Consider the following 17,156-nt stretch of genomic DNA (forward strand, 5'->3'; position numbering starts at 1 on the left):
GGGAGAGATAAAATATAATAATTCCGACTTTGGTAAAGGTGGAGATGTTAAAATAAAAGTAGTAGTAGACAGAAGAAAGTAAGTAGGGAAGGGAATATTTCCAAAATTCACCACAACACTGAGTGAAATAAAAAAGGAAGAAACTACTATTACTTTGTTAGATGTGAAGAAGAAAAAAAGATCAAATTCTTCCTAACACAAATCTAAATTAATAGTACATTACATGAAAAAACAATACTCTTAATTAATTACCATCATGTCCTTTTAATATCCATTATTAGGCATACTACTACTTACATTCAAATCATGATGATAACCATAATGTTGATGATGATAATTATGATGATGTTGACTATAAGATGACATTGAACTACTACTCTCACCACCATTATGATCTAATCTCTCATTACTATTATTATTATTTCGAGTTTTCTCTTCGTTATTATTATTCTCCTTCTCCTCCTCCTCGTCCTCATACTCTTCTTTTGCAACTTTCTCTAACCCCAATATTTCAACATTAGGTCTATATTGGGGTTGTTGTTGGTACTCGTGACAATATGTAGTAGGTATTGAACCCCCTGTCATTCCAGCAGCAACATCTGCTGGAATGACTGAAGGCAACTTGGAAAGAAGTGCTTCCAAGCTGCTCATTGAAGGCGTGATCTTCATGTGTTGATGTTGATTGAAATGTTCGTATAACTCAGTTGGTGTTGGTAAATTAGTCTGGAAATGCCACGCGTCTGGTGACGCCCCGTATCCGTCTACCTTGAAAGGATAAGCTGAGGAAGATGGATGTGGTAATAACACTCCCGGAATGCTTTCTATGTAACTAAACTTCTTTCTTAGTAACACCACATAGCTTAGGTCTTCAATGACCTACATGAATTAGTCGAACCAGTAAACTTCAAAAAAATAAATAATTACAAAAAGAACATATAGATAATCTTTCAAGTATGTTATATAATGATTTTAACTTATATAAACTGACAACATAAATAATCTTTGGACTAATAATGCATTTTAAATCGATTATAACATGTTATTTTGATTTTCAAATTACTATATCAAGCTTGATATCAAAAATCACATGTTATTAAACATAAGTCCAGACAACCCAATGATATAATTATTTTTTATACTGTCAGTACACAAATCATAAAATCTCCGATTCGTTGATTGGTCTTTTAAGGGTTTTGGAGTGAGGAGAATGAAAGATAATTATACCTTATGAACAGCTCCTAATTGAATGACACCTTCTCTCACAGCAATCAAGGCTATAGTCTGAAAAGATACAACAATATTTTAATTTTTATTTATACATTTTCAAAAAATATATATAATATATTGTTTTGGAATATATACATATGGTTAATTATTTAGGACATAATATAAAAATTATGTTTAGAAACATTACCTTAATACCAGAACGAAACTGAGCTTCCCAAGTTCTAGGGTGCTGTTTAAAAAAAAATGCATAAGAAAACATTATATTCCGAGTATCAGAAATAACCTCTCTACCTCTGTAAGTGACAGGTAGGGGTGCGTATATCGGAACGAGGATGTATCAGAAATAACATTTCTATTTTCACAAGGCATGAATAAAGTTGTGTATAATAGTATACACTGCTTTACTCAGACTTCATTCGTGAGATCGATCTCACTGAATATGTTGTTATTATCGTAATTATTCAACAAAAAATAATGAAGTAATTATTAAGACTTACAGAATCAGCAGAATTATGCCATGCAGACAAGAAATTAATTTCTTGTTCATTTGGTTCTTTATAGATCCATTTATGACTATGATCTGCTGCCACTTTTCCAATTATACTGCAAAAAATTATTTAAAAACAAATTTATATTATATAAATATAAATATTTAAAAAATAAAACAACACCATGATGAAAAATAAATTTTTACATAGTTTATTACCCTTCTCCATAGTTGTAAATTTCATGTGACATCTTGAAAAAAAGTTCAGGTTGAAGACCTTGATAATGTTGATATTCTCCATAATTATTATTATTATTATTAGAAGATGATCCTGGACATTCATTTCCATTAATCTCAGCCGTTGATGCTGCAAAATTGCAAAAACCATCTTCCCATACCAAAATCCTATAATTAAAAAAAATTCATAAAAAAAAAGAACATAATTTGATATAATTAAATATGATATGAAAAAAATATTTACCAATTTCTTCTATTTCCTCTTGACCTATCATATGCTCCACCTTGATTATCCCACCTAATTAACAAAAAATAAAAAATTATTCAAGCACGTGAATCTGAATTAGTTGAACCAGTAGATTTCAGATATATCGATATGGTTTAATTACTTTGGAGGAGGGTAATTTCTAGGCAAGATTCTCCAAAAGACAGCATAAACCCATTGAGAATTTTCATGAATACATAAACTTCTTAAAGAGTGTTGAAGAAGATGAGTAATAGCTAAAGAATTTAGTTGTTCTTCCATTATTTTTAGAAGAATATGAAATATTTTTTTTTTCTTTAATTAGTTTTTTTTTCTTTTTTATAATAAGAAGAAGCAAAGGACATAACATCCTTTAGTTGCTTTATATAAGGCCACCACCAAAGAAAATAGTATCTATCACATTTATACTTCTTACTTATTTCTTTTCTCTCTCATAGAAAGAGAAGTTCCTCCGTTTCAGTTTACGTGATATTTTTATAAAACATAAATTTTAAAAATAAAGAAAAATTTTTAAAATTTATTATCTAACATTCTTTCATAAGAATGACTTTTTTTTTAATCGTAGAAAACTGACATTTTATTTAGATAAACTGAAAATGAAAGGGTGTAACATAAGTTGAGACAGATATATAATTTCTTATTTGATGTTTAATATTCGTGTTGGAGCTCTAACATTTTAAATTTACACCATATAAGATCTCGCTCAAGAGGAAGCATTCCTTATAAAAAGAATATACTAAAAACTTAAATTCAAAATTTTCGTATAAAATAATGATAATACTAGTAAGAAAGAATTTTGTTTTTTAAAAATCTACACCAAAATGAAGTGCAGAAGGCCCCACCCTTTTGCCTGCCCTGTTTCCAATACGCTATTTAAGATAATTTATTTATAGGCATATATATTTACGGTCGAAAAAAGAAATTTTATAATGTTAATTAAGACAAAATGAGCATTTAAAGTTCATAAAATTTAAATATATCAGACCTTTAAATTTTTTTTAGTCACTTTTATAAAGATAGAGAAGTATATGTGAGTATATTTTGACATAGTGCTATTAATAATTTATTGATATATTTCAAAATTTAACTTATATATGCTGATAATATTATTTAAATAAATTATATGCTATCGTAGATTATTTTGCTTCGTACCATATTATCGACATTCTTAAATTAAATTTGTTATTTTACATCATCAAATTATATTTTCTTGTATAGTAACTGATAATATAATTATTATTATTATTATTAAAATGCCTATAAAGATCTCTATGTCGTGAAGCCAATTTCAAATAATAATTATAGTGCTAGTCTATTTTCTCTACTATTCTTCCATATTATTTCCTACTTAGATTTGAATTTTATTTATGTGTTGAATATTAATCAATGTGGAAAAAAAAACTACACTTTCATAGTTTTTTTTTTCTACATTTTATCGTTTAACCATTTTCTCCAAGATTCAAACCTATTTGGGGCAAAATAATTAGTCTGTTCACTATTTATTTTTTTGGAATACTTTAATATTTTTGCTAATTTAGTAAAATGCAATGCACCTATCCAATCTATAGTCAAGTTTCCTTTTTATTGTTTTCAAAATAATGTAATTTGAGGCAATATTCATATCAACGGCGGATTTCTAGTTTCAATAACACATGTGATGATTGTGATGTTTGCGTATATTCTATTATTTTAAATTTTTATTTAATATGTTATTATTGTTATTATGTGATGATTAGAATGATCACGGTTAAAAGTATGCACTTAAACAAATTGAATTCACACTTATAGCCAAAAATGAGCAACGGGTTTAATTAGGGTGTCAAATCAACGTGTTAGGTGGAATTTGGATATGTTAAAATGGATTGATCAGATAATAAATGAATGTGTTATTGATTCATTCAAAAGTCATTCGTTGAGATTAATTGGGGTGAAATGAGCTAAAAATCGAGTTATAACCTAACTCATTCGATTCTTACTAAATTCTAAATTATGATTTTTTTAATTATAATTTGGTTAAGTAAGACTTTTTCTTATACCATGACTGTATAAACTATCAAAGAAAAATAATCTTTTTAAAAAATATTTACTCAATTTCTTATAGGTGTAACTGCATGATTTGTCGTTTAAATGAATAGATTATTTGTTTTTGTTCTTCAAATGAATTGTCTTTAATTTTTGCCCCTTCAAAATCGACCTTAGATCTAGCCAAACATACATTCTTTAAGGACACAGAAGATTACTTATTAAATATTATGATACGAAAATATAAATTTATGTTCCATAAAAAAGTTATTTATCTTTAAGGCAAGAGTACAAATGACCCTGTTAATAAAACAAGTAAATTATTAAATTTCCCAAAATCTAAATAAATTGAACGAATTGTAATTTGTAGGCTAATTTTTCACACCTAAATTTAATAATATTCTATACCTGATAATTTTGAAATATTTAGTTTTACCTCTATTAATAGAAATTGGTCTCAATCAACATTTAAAATTTGCTCAAGTTGTAGTTTGAATGTTAAAGTAAAGAACCAAATAAAATAGCAACACACTTGTTCATGTGTAACACAATTTCATATTGAGCATGTGATGCTCAACTGTTTTTCTATCCTAATAAAACGAGAGAATTATTGAAAATATTTTTGAATTTGGCAGAAATTAATAGTTTCATTTTCGGATTATTGGCAGCATTAAAAATATTTATCTACTTGACTAACTAAACTTAGATCCATCTCTAATCTACCACATGACATAGCAAGTTCAAACTCTCGTATGTAGGAGTATGGGACCTTAATAAAAGCCGAGAAAAGTATCTAAAACACGCTTAGAGTATATTTTACTCGTATTGTAAAATCTGAATATTTAAATTAAATTAGTCAAGTAAAGAGGTGTTTTACTACCAGATTAACCGTTCTCATAAACCATTTTATTATCATCCATGTTAAAGAGTGCATTTGAGGCAAGATCTCTTCCAAGTTAATTTGTTGTCAAATAACTTGTATCTATTTTGAAATTTCATCGTCAAATATAGTCACTATTGAATTTTTTGTTATTTGATATATGAAAGTTATTCGTTATTTGTTAACTTTTGTTTTGTAATAGATGATCTGATAATATAAAAATAGTTGCGAGTTAATTTTGGAAGTAGAAATACACGTCCAATATGCCAAGGAACCTATGTGCATTTATTTACCTAAATAAGTCAAAACTCAAAAACAAGTAAAAGTCTAAGTGAACAGCCTAACAAACTTACTCAATTTCGACAAGAAAGGAAATAAAAGAGCTAGGCAATAGATGTATATTAATTTCTACCTATATATATACGATTTATTTGATATGATGGACAAGTATTTATTTATGTAATAAACAAAATTAATATTATTTTAAAAAATTACTTAAATACACAATTATTTTATTATATTTTTAAAGAACTTTCACCATTTGAAAAAAATTAGAAAAATTCTTACTCTTTCTTATTCTCGATACATCATTTTACGCGATATATCAAAATGTACACAATTTATCAAAACGTTGAGTGATGTATTGAGGCATTAAACAATGTATACAAAGTTGAGACGCAATGTATCAGACCGTTTTGTGATGTATGTGAATTCCACCAAATTTAAAAAATACTTGTAATTTAAAAAGAAGTAGAAATAAAATATAATTAGCTCTCTGAAATTTGTATAAACTTCCACAACAAAAGCTCGCACTCTAACAGCAATCGAAGGGCTACACAATGAAAATCGAATCAACCTCGTATGAAGCGCCTGCAATAGATTGTTATTTTTAATATAATAAACCAAACCATTGGAGTAAAAATATTTTGAAACATAATGGCCCCAATAATACCAAGAATTGATATACATTGGGTACTAAAAAGATGTTATGTATATAGATAGAAATAAGTTGAATAAAAATCCAATAGTCTCGTGACATATGTGTGTCATGAATGCTTCTGTTTTCTTTGACCAATTCCAATCTTATTTTTCTTTATGAGACTACTGTTCATTGCATTTATAACTCCATACATAATTTCATCTTTTTTCTATTTTTTGTGGTCCAAAAACACAGAAGGGGGCAACAAATTTTATGTACAAATCTAAATACAACAATACAAAGACACATGCATGTTTCAATATTATACATAGAGAGACTGACATGATATTAATTTATTTATTTTTTGCAATTCTAGAATTGTTTATCTTACAATTTTGAAATTGTATCGATATGTTACCTTTTGTTGCAAATATTAATTATTTTAGCAAAAATGAATTTGTTTTAAAAGGTTACGTATTTTGGAAAAGAAGAAGAAGATATTTATTGTTTCTTTTTTTCTTTAGGGATTAATTAGTGTTGAATATCGATCGGGGATTATTTATACGGAGCGATTCAACCCAATTAGAGGAGATAATTAATCCGGAAGAAGTTGTCAATAAACCAATGAAGCTTATACTTGTTCACTAATTATGATAGTTCATCAGGATCTCATTTTTTTTCTCACTATTGAGAGCCCTGATAACCAGCATAATTAAAGGAATGGTCATAGAAATGAGCACATCATGACATTATAAGATATCTCGCCCAAATAAATCAGTTGATACTAAAAATATTTAAAAAAGTTATTTAACTCCGATAACTTATTCGAATATGAAATGATAGGGATGAGTACAACAAGGAGTGAGCATAAAAATAAAATACGTCAGTCAACATAAAAGAGAACATAATCAATATAAAATATCACTATTATAAGGTAATTTGTGAAATAAAACTTTGTAAAGTAAATAGGATAGTTAAATAAATTTTTGTTTTCAAGAGAGACAAAGTGGACTTGGGGCAGCTTTTCAACTACGATTTATTTAACTGTTGTTAACGAACACACACAATCGTTATTTTATACTTGAATTATTTTTACAATAATTACTACTTATTAATTAAATAAAGGGAATGAGAGTAATGAGTGATAAATAATACTCAAACAAATACTTTATGATTAATTAAGATTATATTATCAAATATCTTCCCTTCAAAAACCTTAATAACCAACAACACTAACTAAACACTACATTAGTCGTCATATTTTGTTTTCTACGTATCTGATTTATATAAACTTTGATCAATATTTTTCATCGAATTGACAAGAGAAAATACTTGCAATTAATTTTCGAATATCTAAATTTTATTTAACAAAATAATAAATTAATTTAATTTAATTTAACTTAATCAATTAATTCAATCAACTCTCGAAAAGTGAAACATGATAATTAATTTGAGACGAAAAGTATACTATCTATGATTTTAAACCATGGTTAATACCTAGAGAATTCATTAAATTTGACAGAAGTGAATGTTATTATTATTATTATTGTACGTACAATAACTCAAAACAATGAACACTCGAAACGGTTTTGCAGTTATTATTAATTACATATATATAATTGTTATAAGACATTACAGTACTGTACTATATAGTTTTATCCTAACACTTCACACATCACTCTCACATAAAATACAAAATGTACGTATATATATATTATATCTATTTATAAATGTGACAAAAAAAATTATATATGAACTAGATCAAATATATTATCCTAACTCTACTTCCATTCTACTTTCTTTATTATTAGAGGGTTAAGAAAAAAGGAAGTAAATCGTTCAAATTATTTTCGAAGAATACAATATGAATTCAGTGAACTTGATTTTTTTATTATTTTATTTTATTTTACTATGAATTTGTGAACGATGCTTATTATTCATATTTTATTGAACGCGTACGAATCAAATAACATTTTTTTTAAACATATACATGTGACATGTAGCTTCTAGAAATATTATTTTTATTGTACTTTTTTATATCATAAGTTGCTTTCAATTTCTACCAAGCTGACAATTACGTGAGAGTAAAATTTGACAAGTCTTTTCCCTGACCCTTCAATTCAGAAATTAAGTAATAGTACTATTATAAAACAATATGAGTAGAAATAGTATTGGAAATAAAAAAAAATACATTTTTTTAAAATAACATTTTAGAAATAGTTGTATTTTAACTATTCCCTCTGGTTATATTAGTCGTCAATATTACTAAAAATGTCTATCTCAAAATAATTACCAATTAATAAAATTTAATGAGTTATTTATTTATTTTTTGTCTTTAAACTAATTATTTTAAAAAGTAAATAATATATACATTGAAAATAGTAAAATGATAAATTAGTGAAATATAGTACTTTATGATTTATGATTTATGATTTTTTTTAAAGCGTGTATATAAGGAAAATGTGATTGAATATCAATACAATTGAGAGTATGTTTATCTCGTATAAATTCATAAAGCTATTGAGAAAAAAGTGAACAAAATTGATAGTTGAATTATATTTCAATAAATATTTAGCGATAATTTATGTTGGAAACTATATATATATATATATATATATATATATATAGTTTAGGTATAAATTCACAAATCGGGAATATTTAAGCGTATTTTTGAACCATCATTCTTAATTATTTTTTTACAAAAAAGTTTTCACTATTTTTTTGAGGTCAAGATTAATTAGTTAACCTCTTCAAGAATTGGTAAATTCCTTGAAGACAAAACTAGAGAATTTAACTTTTATACAAAATATTCAACCTGCCATACTATTAGAATATGCAAAAGATAATAATTATTGGAATTAGAAATATAAAATATTCAACCTGCCATAAATTCAAAAAGAAAACGATTTGTATTTAATTCACAACATTTGTATTTGCTCTATTAGAAAAATCCTTTTCGTCGAAATAAGATAATGCTCAAGTACTTTCTCAATCTATGCTCAAAATCCAAAAACACGTTTATACTATACTAAGGTTTTATTAACCCCTGAACTTATTTTATAAGTAGTTTTCTATCCATTTTCAGTCTACGTGACACTAGTTTGAAGAAAAAAAAGTCAATCATCATTAGACCCACAAGATAGTGCCACGTAAGCCGAAAAGGGGCAGAAAATTATTTAAAAAATAAGTTCAAGGGGTAATAAGATCTTAGTATAGTATAAGTGTGTCTCTGAGATTTCGAGCATAGATTGAGGGGTACTTGTGCATTATCCCGCCGAAATAATAAAATAAATATGTTTTTTTTAAAATATTTTTCTTTTTCTAATTTTAATGTTTTTTAATTAAAAATCCATTTATTTTAAATTAAAAAATATTATAAACTTTTTAAATTTCTCATGATCACTTATTAAATTTTCTGATCATTAATATTATTATTTTATATTTATTACTGAACTTTTTTCTTTTCTTTTCTAACAAGCATATTTTTTATTATTTTTCTCCTAGGAGTACGTACCTTAAGTCTTTTTTTTTAATCAATAAATGATTACTACATAAGTATAATAAAAGTTTTTTGACCGTCCTTTTCATGATAGAGACATACATTTACATTAAATTTTCTCTTGGCACTTTCTAAATTTAATTTCTATTTTATAAAGGGTGCGTATAATTTTGTGTTGCTTGTGCATGAATGTACATAAAATTGAAATAAAAACTTCTTATTTTTTTAATTCTAATTTATTTATCTTATAACTTTTTTTTATTTTAATTTTAACATTTGCATGACATGTTTAAGCCATCAAATTATAAAATTATTAAATAAATCTTTTTGCATATTAATAGAATTATCTGATATTTATTATTACTAAAAAGTGATAAATATCTCATAAAAGTAATCGAAATTTAAGTAAATTGTATTGGGGACAAGATTTCTGAGAGAGTGATGAAAGGAAAAGAGTATTTGTTTGGGCTAAAAGAAATTGTATTTATTGATGGATAGTGATGGTGTTAGTGATGGCTCTCTACTCTTGTGGGGCTATTTTTATTTTTATTTTTTGGAATTCTCTTTTACACAAAAATATTAATTAATAAAAAACTACTGTTTCTTCTGTATTGACACACTTGTCAAGAGAATTGATATTTGATTTCCTCTTTAAAAACAAAAGTACTATAGAATATAATAATTTTTATTTTACATTTTGGTGATAACTACTCTTTTTGTCCTAGTTTGTATGCCATATTCTAAATTTCAAACGTTTAATCAATCTAAGTATTTCTAACATAAAAATTTTAAGCTTTTTGAAATATAATTTATACAATTGAAAGTCACATTATAAGTATTTTCAATCACAATTAGATAATAATTTAAAATATATAAAAGATATTTTATGATAAAAAATAAAATTCTTCAAATATTGAAATTCAAAAAAATGCTATGTAAATTAGTATTATTTAGTTCGAAGATTATTTTATTCTCAACCCTATTAATGACGGTGCTAAAATAAGTTATTCATGATCGCATAAAGTGTAAACAAATTACTTAATTTTAACATAAATAGTATAATAATATTCTTTATAAAAAGTGAAATAAATTAATTTTCATTTAATATCTTTATTTATTCCATCCACCAATCAAACCAATCCTCAGTATGGTATATGTTGTAGTATTAGATTAATTGATTAATTTTTTTATAATTAAATTTAGATATTTAAAAATTATACGAACGATATTATTATTTTAGTTATGGTAGAGGAGAGAGAAGAATTTGGTCAAGATATATATAAACAAACATAGAGTGGAATGCCCCATCCCTTTCCTCCATATTAAGGAAAGTGGAATCTCTGCTATTCCCATCCTTCCCAATGTTTTATGTCTCTTTTTTAAAAATAAAAAATAAACTATAACAAAATAAATTTTAAATTAAAAAAAATAAAAAATCTTTCACCATTTTAGTATCTAAAAAAGTAGTGACCTCAAAAGCTTACTTCTACAACTAAGGAAATTAAATTTTCTATATATATATATATACTCCATGGTCACATAATTTAGTTTTAGTAATTCTAAATTTTATTTTGGGAAATGTGATTTTTTTAATTATTATTATTATTATTATTTGAATTGTACTTATGGTACAAGTAACTATAAAAGTATTTGATATTGAGAATTTTTTTCCCGATATCCGATATTTAAATTAAATCTTGCATAAATTTGAATTCGCAGAAAAAAAAAATTTATCATTGGAGGTTAAAAGCTCACAAAGGCCACAATTTTATGTCGAAGACTTCTGATTAAAAATGACAAAATAATTATCACTTTACGACAATTCTTATCGATGATGTTGAGAAGAAAGAATGATAATATTATTAATTTAATTTTGAGACAATATAACAGGATATCTTATAGTGCACTGCACAAAGGAAGCAAAATCTTAATATTAAATTTTGCTTTTTTCTTGGCATAGGATTCGGAATGTTTGACATGATGAAAGTAAATCATTATTTTAATTAATTAATTAATTGGAAACGTTTACTTTACTAGTAATGAATATTATTAATCATGATTGACAAAGAAAATAAACTTTATATTATAGTATGATATATAAAAAAAAAATTAAAAAAAGAGTAGCCACCCAGCACTTACAGGTCAAATGTTATAAATTTCAGTGATTCTTGAATTGATAGAATGTCATCTATTTTAGTTAATTAAAAATAAGAATTCTAAGGTTTTTACAATTTCCAATATGATCTTGTGATTCTTTGGACCTTCCATAATCAGAAATATATAATATAATGTAGTTCTTCATATATCCACCATGCAAACGTGCATGGGATATTAATGCAATGCAGTCCTATAGACGTTTGATCATGTTTTATTATAAAATTAATAAGAAAAAATAGTTTTTATTTTCAAAGTGAAAAATTATATTTAAAAATTGAAGTTATTTTTGATTTTTTCTGAGTAATGTAATTGAAATGAAAAAATATAACAAAACTCCTTTTTTATTTATTATTTTTTGAATTCGCGAAAATTTAAAGATTGAACTTGTTTGATTTTTTGAGAGTAATTTGGAATCGTAAAAGTGAAAACACATGTTCATTATTTTCCAAATTCATGAAAATTGTGAAACTTTTTCAAGTTGAATTCCTGAATTTTATGGTCAATAGTATTTTTCAGAATTAAGTTCCGAAAAGAAGTGTATTTTCTATCTGACAAATGTTTCCACCACAGTCATGTTGGAGCGGAATCACAATTTTAAAAATTTATGAGTTCTAAATCTACTATCAATTTATAGCTCATTTTAATTAATGAACTCGTAATGAACTAATCTTTGTCTATTTAGTCAATTTTTTCAATATAACTTATAAGACATGTAGGTCTAGTCTAGATAGAAGCTAGAGCAAGATTCATGTGAACCACAAATAACATTATGTATACTAGTGGTAAAAGAAATGTATACTTCCTAATTACACCAACATTTTATCATATTTACTATTTATCTATATACTTTGAAATAATTAAATATTAATGCGCTAATTAATAATTTTATATCAAATTACAAGTCAGATACATATATTATATTTTTGCTATAAGATATACTCCATATAGAGAGAGAAGTGAGCAAGATAGAAGGGAAGTAAGCGAGAAAGTTAGTATATACCAAATACATACAAAATCCCACTACATATACGTAAGGAGAGACGCAAGCATAGAAGGAAAAAGATGAGCGATCTAAGAGAGATGAGTCATATACCCGAGATACATATATTTAAACACACCAGATACATATATAGAATTAGAGGACCAAAATCTAACACACATGATAATTTCGAAAACTCAAGAAAATTATATAATTAAGACCTAGAAAACTACTTGGTCAAAGTTTGTCATCAATGAAACGGCACATGTGAGTCATGAGTTGACATATTACACATTTCACACGATGTTACAACTTTAAGTGCGTGACAACTAAAAACTTTATTTTAAAAAAAAAAACACCATTAGCTTCATCTAGTCGATTATAACATGCTACTTACATTAATCGTCTTAGATATCAATTGATATTCCTTCGTAGAAAAATTACACTATCAACAACACATAAGTTAAGTTTTCTTATGTTTATACTTTTTTATATAAATTTCTGACTCTATGATGATAATAAGACGTATAATTTATTAAGGGGTCAACTTTGCTTTAAATATGAAAAGCTGGAGATGCTGCATGTTGCATGGTACTTTATATCATTTTCTTCTTTTAAGCTATTAGGATAGTAAAGCAATAGAGTCAAACATCAAATAGATTACACCTTGATGGGATAATAAAGATAGTATCTATCTAGCTTAGCTGTGAGCACCCAACATATACATAGGAAAATTCAAAAGAAACAAGCTGGAGAATCACTCTTTTCGAATTTTGAAAATCAAACTAATTTATTATTCTCGCCCTCAGTCGTAATTTATGTGAATGTATATATTTGATTGAATACATAGTTTAAGAGAAGAAATAAAGACTTTTTAAATTTGTATAATATAAAAAAATTCATATAAATTTTTATAAACTGTCATTCTTTTGTAGATTGACTAAAAAGGAAAAATAGGTCACGTACATTGAGATAATGAAATATAACTTGTGATAATATAAAACTTTTTATGTCTGAATTTACGATTAAATCTAAAAAAATTGAACTCCAATATGACACATTGATAGAAGTGGTGACTTTGTAGTTTGTAGGTCAGGCTATTGTATGGAATAACATCATATCATGTGTTTGCACAAGTCAAATGTGTAGTTTGGGAAATTAAGTGGAAGGCAACTGGTTATGTGAGAAGAAGTATTATAGGACAGTGCAAAATATAGCTGGATACCATATAGTATATATTTTCAAATCATCAGTCTATTAGCTAGCTCTCACCCAATATTTTTTGAAAAAAATAAAGTTGTAGGGTACCTGCAAAGTGGGAGATGATGAAGATCCTTATTTATATTACAAACACAACACTTCATATTGACGTTTTAGTGGAGTGATAAGTACTTTTTATGTATATATGATCATACGTTTTATGTTGGAATTCTTCTAGATATGAATTACCTTTATAAGGGAGTGTTTTTTTACCTTATAGTGTGTGATTTCCAATAAAAATTCAAACTTAGTTAGATTTTGATGTGAATATATAACGATCGATGGAAAAACAAAAAAAAAGTGTAACTTTTAGGGTATATAGGGTATCTGCAGGTCTATATGCAAAAGGCTCTTTAATTCATCCAACCGTATAATCATCACTGTGGCCAAACTAACCTATGCAAGGACTAAAGTACCAAATAAGTTGTTTTACTATAATACACAATATTTTTGTACTCAATAATAACATATTCAGTGTAGTCATACAAGTTGAGTTTGGAGAGAGTGAGATGTACGTAAATTTTATCTCTATCTTGTGTGTTTGGAGAGAGTCAGCATAAATATACACTCACAAGTAAGTACTCCAACTTTAACAGTGGCCATCGAGATATATACACCTCAATTTAATCAAGCAACGGAACACTCCAACTCGTCCTCACGCACATCCGATACTCTCTAACCCGGATATGAAACATAAATTTTTGAGGTTTTTAGATAATTATTTTGTAAGTTAGACACAATAGAAACTACATAAAGTGTCTTGAAACTTTACCAGATTAGAACAAATTTGAGTGATGTTTATGTATTATGCCATTAATTTATCGTCGCGATTCTATTGTACACAAATTTGAACTCGGGGTGGTAGAATACTAGAATTATAAAGAGTTATAATTTCATCCAATAAGTTGATGTTTATTTTGAAGTACCTTCGAGAAAGCTAGGAGTACCTATTTTATGTAAACATTAGTGTTTTCTTTTTCAAGCAAAAAGGACCTCTCAACTCACTTTATATTGAAATTTTTTCCATCTTACAACTAGGTAAATGGTGCAAAATTTTGTTCAATCACTGCCCATTAGGCATTTTATTATAATATAAGTAGTTCCTCTACCAAAGAAAAATCCAAAGACATCACGTGATGGGCATTGTTGGTCATGAAAATTTAGGTGTATATAGAAAAAGAAGATAATATAAAGAGTGTGAAAAAGGAAAAGGAAAAGGAAAAATTAATGATTGATAGCAAGTCTAATCACTATTGTAACCTCTTCTTTTTTTGGGTTTGCGTTTGGGGTGGGGTGGGTAATTAATTAGTACACACATCACACATAGAAATATTCTTTAATTTGATCTCAACTAACAGTTATGTCCGCTAATATAATTTTGAATGTGCGTGTGTAGACATTTAAATTTAGATATAATTAAACAAGTAAACACATATTCTATGTGGAGTTTTATATGATAATTTGTGTCCTACATTTAGATACATTATGTTATATATGATTTATGTTTTCTTGTTCAACTCTATATAAATTTATGTATCTATTTATGCGCATCTAATATCGAAGTGTATAAATATCAATTGTGACCAAATTAAAAAAATATGTTTTTATATTATATGTTATGCCTAGTTTTTATATAATATTACATGTCAAATTAAAATGTCATTTTAACTTAATTCCTAAATGTTTGTTTAGATAGCTTTATTAGCAAATATAAGAGGAACCATCAAAATCTTTGGCCCATAAACATTTCTTTACTTTGCTCCCTTCTTAGGCAAAATGTCCACAACTTGATTATTTTCTCATATTCTACTAAAGAGTAGAAAATTGTGATAGTTCAGTTGGATGACTATTTAAATTCTAAACTTTAATTTTACTGATAAAAATTTACTTTTCGTGTAATCCTCTCCCCTATGTGTGCGCTAGCATGCATAAATACATTTAAAATTCTTTCATTATATCGAGCATCGATTAAGATAAAGATAGATTCATTTAAAATTCTTGATTAATTTATTACGAGGTATTAATTATAGTTTACCTATAAGTATTTCTTTCTTTTTTAAAATGTGAGCATATTGAATAGATCAATTTCAATTTTAATTTACCCAATACTCATATATAAGCATATAATCTCTGTCCTGGTTTTATTCTTTCACTATATTCAAAAGTTCAAAGTAAAAAAAAAAACAAGAAAGAGAATTCATATCATTATTTAATCAAGTAGCAATTTTTCTTTATGTTTTTGTGGTACTTCTTTAATTATGTCTTTCTCAATAAAGTTCATAAGTATAACTAACAACTATTGTACCTTATCATTATTCAATTTTTTTTGTGGGGTTAATACATATAAGAAAAATGTGCGTGAGTATGAATAATGAATAAAGATAAGTATGCGTAGTGAATAAAGTGTGTAAGTATGAGTATCGATAAACATAAAGATATACACTTAAGAATAATTGTATCGTGTAAAAATAGACAAGATACGTGGAAAATAACTAGGGCAACGATATTACATTAGAAGCAAATTGTATCATGATTCACCTTGTAGGAATACAATTAGTCATTCATCATGACTTAAAAGTTGTTCGGATGACTTACTTGATTTAGAGGATGATTATTCACACGGATAATCCAGAATCGATCCTCTCTCAATGTCTTTTGTGTTGAGTCTGTCTAGATCATGAAATTACTGAAGATATCATTGGAGCTAGGTCAACACATGCTATAATATTCGCTTAATTTAATTAAATTCATTCCATTTATCTTAGCTTGTATCTTATTTATAGTTTTTATATTTTTCTTGTTTATATTTTAGTGCCATAGGGGGTCATAGAATTAAGAAGGATCTTCTCATAATAAGTGGAAGCACTAGTGATGATCTTAATCCACACATTATATGAACTTTTTAATAATGTTATTTCTAAGTTCAAATTCACATGATGATAGGCCTAAGTACTAAGTAGGTGGGGAAATGAATTATATTGGCTATTATGGTATCATTATTGGGATAATTAGACCCTAGATTGCTTTGCTTTTTGTGCACAATTATTCTCTCTTAATTGTGCAATCAATGGTCTCTTAAAAGAGAGGTTATGGTGCTCTTTGTCCTAATTGGAGACAAAGATTAAATTAATATAAAACCCTAAGATAATGACAATTGACAAGTCAATCCAAATGATTATTGGAAAAAAATTAATTAGGACTTAGGTAGTACTTGTTGATGTTTG

At 26.4% G+C, this 17,156-nt stretch overlaps 1 protein-coding gene across 1 annotated transcript; it reads right to left on the bottom strand.

Moving 5' to 3' along the window:
• Positions 1–176: 176 nt before the first annotated feature.
• LOC107019062 (protein RICE SALT SENSITIVE 3-like) lies at positions 177–2,557 on the bottom strand. The gene is made up of 7 exons (XM_015219644.2): positions 2,341–2,557; positions 2,196–2,249; positions 1,934–2,119; positions 1,725–1,830; positions 1,415–1,456; positions 1,225–1,281; positions 177–876 (listed from the first exon to the last, which is right to left on the bottom strand). The coding sequence occupies exons 1-7, from the start codon at positions 2,475–2,477 to the stop codon at positions 265–267; spliced, it is 1,194 nt and encodes a 397-aa protein (XP_015075130.1). The 5' UTR covers positions 2,478–2,557; the 3' UTR covers positions 177–264.
• Between the last annotated feature and the right edge of the window lie 14,599 nt (positions 2,558–17,156).

This window comes from Solanum pennellii, chromosome 5 (assembly GCF_001406875.1).
Source record: "Solanum pennellii chromosome 5, SPENNV200".
NCBI classification, from domain to species: domain Eukaryota; kingdom Viridiplantae; phylum Streptophyta; class Magnoliopsida; order Solanales; family Solanaceae; genus Solanum; species Solanum pennellii.